General features: G+C 43.3%; 1 protein-coding gene and 1 pseudogene across 1 annotated transcript; both read right to left on the bottom strand.

The window, feature by feature from the left end:
• Positions 1–3,049: 3,049 nt before the first annotated feature.
• On the bottom strand, positions 3,050–3,997 carry LOC103307335 (olfactory receptor 6E1-like). The gene has a single exon (XM_008178043.1). It carries the CDS (start codon positions 3,995–3,997, stop codon positions 3,050–3,052), a length of 948 nt encoding a protein of 315 aa, XP_008176265.1.
• A 728-nt stretch (positions 3,998–4,725) lies between these two features.
• LOC135975453 (olfactory receptor 6C75-like) lies at positions 4,726–5,938 on the bottom strand (annotated as a pseudogene).
• Between the last annotated feature and the right edge of the window lie 2,774 nt (positions 5,939–8,712).

The following is an 8,712-nucleotide window of genomic DNA, read 5'->3' as shown; positions in this document are numbered from 1 at the left end:
TCAAAGCTGCTAAAGAAATGGGACACTCAATTCCCATTACAATTAAAGGACATTGGGCATCCGAATCCCTTAAGGGAAACAACTTACCAAAGGGTGGGGGAAAACATTTGCAGTGGGTGAAACCCACATTTTATTCCCCACTGTCACTGTACTACACATATAGGATGGAATTATCAAAGGTGTATAAGGAATTTAAGCCTAAAACCCTAAAAATTCAATGGGCTTTGGTTGCTTAACTCCCTTAGTCCTCTATGAAAACTGCAGCTTTTATCTTTCGGTGTCTCAGTTCCATTCTGGAAAATGGGAGTAATGATGCTGCCCTATCTCACAGGGGCTTTGTTCAACGAGAGAGGATTCGATGCCATGGTGATGGGATTATGAAAGGAGCTAGACATACTGTAAAGAAAAGGGGAAGCTGAATTATTATCACGTGAGCACCAAAAAAAAAAAGATTGCCGTCATTCCGAGATGCTCAGGGACAACCCATCCCTACAACAAGGAAACAGCTGCAGGTTACCGATGGGTGTAATTTATTTAATGTGGCAATGAGCAATTGATTGTACTTCAATAATGTACATCTAGAATGTACCTGACAATATTTCAGTCAGGGAGAATTAGGTTTAATTTTCTCATTAATGGGGCAGATCACATTTACCCTGTATAAGAGCCTGAATTAAAGAGATCGGATTTCAGACTGACGTTTGGGGATTTATGGTACACCTCTACCCCGGTATAACACTGTCCTCGGGAGCCAAAAAATCTTACCGCGTTATAGGTGAAACCGCGTTATATCGAACTTGCTTTGATCCACTGGAATGCGCAGCCCATCCCCCCCCACCCCCGAGCACTGCTTTATTGCGTTATATCCGAATTTGTGTTATATCGGGTCGCGTTATATCGGGGTAGAGGTGTATTAACCTTGATGTATGGAATTAGCCTGCTAATGTGATATCTATCTACCAACCAATCATTGAACAAATTACGAAGTCAAGTGATAGATTCTCTCTCTTCACATGACTATTCCATCAGACCGGAAGTTATGTTTTAGTCAAACACAAGGTATTGGGCCCAGTACATGAATAACCAGATTAAATTCTGTGCCCTGTTTTGTACAGGAGGTGAGACTAGATGATCTAAGGTCCCCAGTGTCTTTATACTCCAGCTAGAATCTTGACACACACCACCTTATTCTTTTTTAAACTGCTGTGGGGTGTTTTGTTTTGTTCTGTTTTTAAAACATTTTAAAAGTCATTTTGGGTAGAACAAATTGTTTCATTTTGATTTGGGGCATTTTAGCTGCTTTTTTATGACAAGGAAATGAAATTTCGATAGGATCTTCAAGAAAAAAGAGGAGATGGTGGAGCCCCCCCCATCCCCCAGTGGTTAGAGTACTGGGAGTCCACTCTGCCTGAGGAAAGACTGAACACAGATGTGCCAGTACAACGGCTTGAACTCAAACCCTTGGGCCACAGCTCCCACAAGTGAGATACCGTGAAGTAAAAGATAAATACACCTTTCACCACAGTGAACGCAGAGAGGAGCTCATGTGGAGGTGACCGTGGACTTCATTAGATTGGACTAGCCCTGCAGTGACAGCTGTTGTGCTGACAGAGAACCTCCATTTGTAAAGGCATGCACGATTAACCATTCGATTCCCTTGCCCAGTATTGTCCAGCCCGGTCTTTACCTGCTCTATAAGGAAGCTTGGCAGAATTCAACTTTAATTTTTTTTATAATTTTGATAGAAAATATCAAAGTATCTTTTTTAGCATTTTTTCATACTGATATTGATTTAAATTTTCACAAAATAGTGAGTTTCAAGCTTTTTTTTTTTTAACTTATTTTTATCCATTTAAATGTTCACGATTCCAGGCACATATGGGAGTGGCAGTCAGACAAGAATGATTAGTGACAGTGAACACTGAGATTAAAAAGATCAAGATTTATTGCCATGAAAACACAAATGGTTAACATTACATGTCAAAATATACAAAATAAATTCCTTAACTGAAACTCTAATAAGTTCTCAAGCAGATTTTTCTTTCTTTGCCTATCTTAAAATGTATATTATCATCAGACATATTTTTTCATAGGTTTGTGTGTATGCAGCTGAAATCAACATTTACAGGCATTTACTGATAAAAAAATACTTCCCTGCCTAGCTACTAGGTCATAATTCTGTGGTCTGCACAGTTCTGACTCTACTTAGATAACACATAATCTGACACCACATCTTAAGATGTTTCTCGAGCAGCACTGGCAGAGAACTTTCACATCCTACAGGTTATGTTTACTCATATTTTTGCAACACTTTGGTAATTTTGTACCATTCACAGAATCTAAGTGTCTCATTAATGAAAAAAAAATATGGTTGTGCTTAGAGTCCCCAGGCAAGTTCAGAGCTCATAGTGCTCTCCCGACACACACCAAGTGGCAGAGAAATAAGATATCACCTTCTTCATTCTACAAGATGGGGAATGAGGCATTGAGAGAGGCAGTGGCTTACCCGTTCTCACGCAGGGACTCTGTGGCAGAATAAAGAATTGACCCCAACTTTATATAGCCTTAGGCAGATGTCTCAGGCACAAGCCATCCTTCCTATCCAAAGCATAGGCAGCATATGCATCTTTGCAGTCACCTTTGGTCACCAGCATTCATTACATTTCCCCTTCCTTAGAGCACAGTGTCACAGATTCTGAGTCACTGCCCCTGTGTCCCCCTTCCTAGGCTGTTCCAAGAATGCCGGATCAGGTCTCTAGCCGACAGCTATCTCGGGGAAGGGACCTTGTGACGTTATTGATGTAATCTGGAACCATATAGATCATTGTTGCAACCAAGGTACTGTAGTGGCACCCAAATCTTGTATAAAGGGGGTCAAACTTAGCGGGCCTTCCTGCAAAATAATATACCAATTGGCATAAAGAATGGTGACACAATTTGGCATTCAGCTCTTAATTTGCCTGAGTTTTGTTGCTACATCATTTGAAATCGATCTGTACCTTTATTAGCTAGATAGATTCCAACCTTGTTTCTACTTGTCACCTTAATGTCAAACTTTGGAGTTCTTAGAAAATACCGTGATCCACCTGACAGCCTCCCTCAAGGCCTCTTTCACCTGTTTGTTCCTCAGGCTGTAGATGAAGGGGTTGAGCAGAGGGGACAAAATGCTGTTGAGAACAGCCACATTCTTGCTGAAGTCCAGCCTGCTGCTCCCCACTGGCTTCAAGTACAGGAAGATGCAGCTGCCGTAAGCCATGGAGACCACGGTGATGTGAGAGGCACAAGTGGCAAAGGCTTTCTGCCTCCCAGCCAGGGAGGGGATGCGCATCACTGCGGAGATAATCTTAAAATAGGAGAAGACAGTGACAGCTAAAGTGCCCGATATGCTGCCTGTGGCGAAGAGGAAAACCAGGAGTCCTAGGAGTCGGGTGTCTGTGCAGGCAAGTTTAAGCAATTCAAAGTTGTCACAGAAGAAATGGTTAATGATGTTGGGGCCACAGAATGGCAACCGGAACAATAGAACAAGTGGGACGAGCACATACCCGAAACCAATAAGCCAAGAGCCCAGCACCAGCCAGTTACAGAAGTGACTGTTCATGATGGACGTATAGGACAGGGGTTTGCAGATAGCCACGTATCTATCGAAGGATATGGCCGCCAGCAGGCAAAACTCAGCAGTGCCCGCAGTGAGATAAAATAAACATTGTGAAAAACACCCGGCCACAGATATGGACTGGCAGCCCGAGGCCAAATTGAACAAAACTTTCGGGATGGACGCTGAGGTGAAGCCAATCTCCAAAAGCGAGAAGTTCCTGAGGAAAAAATACATGGGCGTGTGGAGGCGCTGGTCCACCAGAGTGATGGAGATAATGAGAATATTTCCTGCTATGGTCAAGATGTAGGTGAAAAGTAACAAAACGAAGAGCAGGATCTGCAGCCAGCGAACATCTGTGAAGCCCAGAAGGATAAACTCTGTCACTGCAGTTTGGTTCTCCATGGTGGCTGCTCACTCACACGACGTTTGAATAAAAATACAAATTTCAAGTGATCTACGATATTTAGCAATGGATCATCTAGAGAACTTGTGTCAGAGCTAATAAGTTTTACTAATGTAGCTCTGATGTTGCAATGCCCTCATTTAGATGTATGAAATCAAGGTCTTGCAATGAAACCGAGCATGGTGATTGCTTGTTATGATTGTTACCTGCAGCAAATGCCCAACACTATTTGCAGTCCCCCTTTATTTATTTTCCAATTCCCATGGTTCTTTTTCCACTTCTACTGGTACTGCAATTCCTTCAGAGACCAATTAGCTAATGAGTGCTGCAGCATCCCTGAGGATACCAGGACAAACTCAGAAAGTTTGGGTATTTTTTTTGGGTCACAGCTTTACTGTCTGAAAAGAAAACAAATGGCTAGAATGTAAGGAAAACAATTCCATCTCTTTTTTTGCTTTTTCTTACCCCCAAAATCATAGAATTCTAGAAATGTAGGCGTGGGAGAGACCTTGAGTGGTCATCTAGTCCAGTCCCCTTCCCTGAGGAAGAACTAAGTATTATCTACACCATCCCTGACAGGTGTTTGTCTAACCTCTTCTTAAAAACTTCCAATGATGGACATACCACAACCTCCTTAAGCAATTTGTTTCAGTCCTTAACTAGCCTGATGGTTAGGAGATTTTTCCTAATGGCCAGTCTAATCCTCCCTTGCTGCAATTTTTGCCCATTACTTCTTGTCCTGTCCTCTGTGGGTAAGAAGAACAATTTATCACCCTCTACCTTACATAACATAAGAACATAAGAACAGCCAGACTGAGTCAGACTAAAGGTCCATCTAGCCCAGTATCCTGTCTACTGACAGTGGCCAGTGCCAGGTGCCCCTGAGGGAGTGAACAGAACAGGGAATCATCCACTGATCCATCCCCTGTCGCCCATTCCCAGCTTCTGGCAAACAGAGGCTAGGGACCCCATCCCTGCCCATCCTGGCTAATTGTAATTGATGGACCGAACCTTAGGCACTTAGAAAATGCTTGGCCACAGATGTCCTTCAGACCCTGTTTGACTTGTTCTTTGTGGCGAGCGTAAATGTAGGGGATAAACAGCACAGCCAACACACAGTACAGAAAACACACATCTTTGTCAAAGTCCCAAGTGCCCCACTGATCTGGTCGGATGTACCTGAAGATGGCGCTACCCTACAATATCACAACAACCAGGAGGTGAGCAAGCAGCTTGAAAAGGCCTTTTTCCTTCCTGTGGTGGACGGGATGCGCATGATAGTACAGATGATACAGCCATAGGTAATTATGGTGACTGTTAAAGTGCCAGGTAAGACCACTACAGCTGCAACCAAGAGCATTACCTCAATGTGTCCCGTGTCCCTGCAGGAGAGTTGGAGCAATGCGGCTGTATCGCAGTAGAAGTGGTTTATGACATTGGGGCCACAGAACGGTAACAGCACAACCATAAATGCTGCAGGAAAGCACAAGAGAAAACTCAACACCCAGCAGCCCAGCACTAACTGGAAGCAGACTCTGCCATTCATGATGGTGCCGTAACGCAAGGGGCGGCAGATAGCCATGTAGCGGTCAAAGGTCATGACAATTCCCATGGCAAAACATAGAGGCACCCAGGAGGAAGAACAACCACAGTTGAAGGAAATAACCAGGGAGGGGAATAGATTTTCTCTCTGTCAGGAGGCTGTGGAGGAACCTGGGCATGACGACGGAGGTGAAGCAGATTTCCAAGAGGCAGAAGTTCCTGGGGAAGAAATACATGGGGGACTGGAGGCGATGGTCCCTGAGGGGGAGGGTGACAACAATGATGTTTCCCATTATGGACAGCAGGAAGACAACTAATAGAACCACACACAGGATGATGTTTAAACGACGGTTGCTGGACAAGCCCAAGAGGATGAACTCCTCCACAGTGATTCTTCTTTAAACTAGGTTTGACGGGGACAGGTGAGCAAAGCCCACAGGTAAGTGGGGAATATGGAGACCGGGGAGATGGGTCGGAAACAAGAGGGAGTGTGGGCTATGTTGGCAGAGAGAAAGGAGAGTCAGGACAAAACTGGGAGGAAAGATCAAACCAGTATCTTAGATGCCTATATACAAATGCGAGAAGTATGGGGAATAAGCAGGAAGAACTGGAAGTGCTAATAAATAAATACAACTATGACATTGTTGGCATCACTGAAACTTGGTGGGATAATACACATGATTGGAATGTTGGTGTGGATGGGTACAGCTTGCTCAGGAAGGATAGACAGGGGAAAAAGGGAGGAGGTGTTGCCTTATATATTAAAAATGTACACACTTGGACTGAGGTAGAGATGGACATAGGAGACGGAAGTGTTGAGAGTCTCTGGGTTAGGCTTAAAGGGGAAAAAAACAAGGGAGATGTCATGCTAGGAGTCTATTACAGGCCACCTAACCAGGGGGAAGAGGTGGATGAGGCTTTTTTCAAGCAACTAACAAAATCATCCAAAGCCCAAGATTTGGTGGTGATGGGGGACTTCAACTATCCGGATATATGTTGGGAAAATAACACAGCGGGGCACAGACTATCCAACAAATTCTTGGACTGCATTGGAGACAACTTTTTATTTCAGAAGGTTGAAAAAGCTACTAGGGGGGAAGCTGTTCTAGACTTGATTTTAACAAATAGGGAGGAACTCGTTGAGAATGTGAAAGTAGAAGGCAGCCTGGGTGAAAGTGATCATGAAATCATAGAGTTTGCAATTCTAACGAAGGGTAGAAGGGAGAACAGCAAAATAGAGACAATGGATTTCAGGAAGGCAGATTTTGGGAAGCTCAGAGAGCTGATAGGTAAGGTCCCATGGGAATCAAGACTGAGGGGAAAAACAACTGAGGAGAGTTGGCAGTTTTTCAAAGGGACACTATTAAGGGCCCAAAAGCAAGCTATTCCGCTGGTTAGGAAAGATAGAAAATGTGGCAAAAGACCACCTTGGCTTAACCATGAGATCTTGCACGATCTAAAAAATAAAAAGGAGTCATATAAAAAATGGAAACTAGGACAGATTACAAAGGAGGAATATAGGGAAACAACACAGGAATGCAGGGGCAAGATTAGAAAGGCAAACGCCCAAAATGAGCTCAAACTAGCTACAGGAATAAAAGGAAACAAGAAGACTTTTTATCAATACATTAGAAGCAAGAGGAAGACCAAAGACAGGGTAGGCCCACTGCTTAGTGAAGAGGGAGAAACAGTAACAGGAAACTTGGAAATGGCAGAGATGCTTAATGACTTCTTTGTTTCGGTCTTCACCGAGAAGTCTGAAGCAATGCCTAACATAGTGAATGCTAATGGGAAGGGGGTAGGTTTAGCGGATAAAATAAAAAAAGAACAAGTTAAAAATCACTTAGAAAAGTTAGATGCCTGCAAGTCACCCGGGCCTGATGAAATGCATCCTAGAATACTCAAGGAGCTAATAGAGGAGGTATCTGAGCCTCTAGCTATTATCTTTGGAAAGTCATGGGAGACGGGAGAGATTCCAGAAGACTGGAAAAGGGCAAATATAGTGCCCATCTATAAAAATGGAAATAAAAACAACCCAGGTAACTACAGACCAGTTCGTTTAACTTCTGTGCCAGGGAAGATAATGGAGCAAGTAATTAAGGAAATCATCTGCAAACACTTGGAAGGTGGTAAGGTGATAGGGAACAGCCAGCATGGATTTGTGAAGAACAAATCATGTCAAACCAATCTGATAGCTTTCTTTGATAGAATAACGAGCCTTGTGGATAAGGGTGAAGCGGTGGATGTGGTATACCTAGACTTTAGTAAGGCGTTTGATACGGTCTCGCATGATATTCTTATCGATAAACTAGGCAAATACAAATTAGATGGGGCTACTATAAGTTGGGTGCATAACTGGCTGGATAACCGTACTCAGAGAGTTGTTATTAATGGTTCCCAATCCTGCTGGAAAGGCGTAACGAGTGGGGTTCCACAGGGGTCTGTTTTGGGACCGGCTCTGTTCAATATCTTCATCAACGACTTAGATATTGGCATAGAAAGTACGCTTATTAAGTTTGCGGATGATACCAAACTGGGAGGGATTGCAACTACTTTGGAGGACAGGGTCATAATTCAAAATGATCTGGACAAATTGGAGAAATGGTCTGAGTTAAACAGGATGAAGTTTAACAAAGACAAATGCAAAGTGCTCCACTTAGGAAGGAAAAATCAATTTCACACATACAGAATGGGAAAAGACTGTCTAGGAAGGAGTACGGCAGAAAGGGATCTAGGGGTTATAGTGGACCACAAGCTAAATATGAGTCAACAGTGTGATGCTGTTGCAAAAAAAGCAAACATGATTCTGGGATGCATTAACAGGTGTGTTGTGAGCAAGACACGAGAAGTCATTCTTCCGCTCTACTCTGCTCTGGTTAGGCCTCAGCTGGAGTATTGTGTCCAGTTCTGGGCGCCGCATTTTAAAAAAGATGTGGAGAAATTGGAAAGGGTCCAAAGAAGAGCAACAAGAATGATTAAAGGTCTTGAGAACATGACCTATGAAGGAAGGCTGAAAGAACTGGGTTTGTTTAGTTTGGAGAAGAGAAGACTGAGAGGGGACATGATAGCAGTTTACAGGTATCTAAAAGGGTGTCATGAGGAGGAGGGAGAGAACTTGTTCACCTTAGCCTCTAAGGATAGAACCAGAAACAATGGGTTTAAACTGCAGCAA

The sequence above is a fragment of the Chrysemys picta genome, chromosome 13, assembly GCF_011386835.1.
Source record: "Chrysemys picta bellii isolate R12L10 chromosome 13, ASM1138683v2, whole genome shotgun sequence".
In the NCBI taxonomy this organism is placed as follows: Eukaryota; Metazoa; Chordata; order Testudines; family Emydidae; genus Chrysemys; species Chrysemys picta.
The sequence above is the reverse complement of the archived record's forward strand: the minus strand, read 5'-3'. Positions and strand labels throughout refer to the sequence as shown.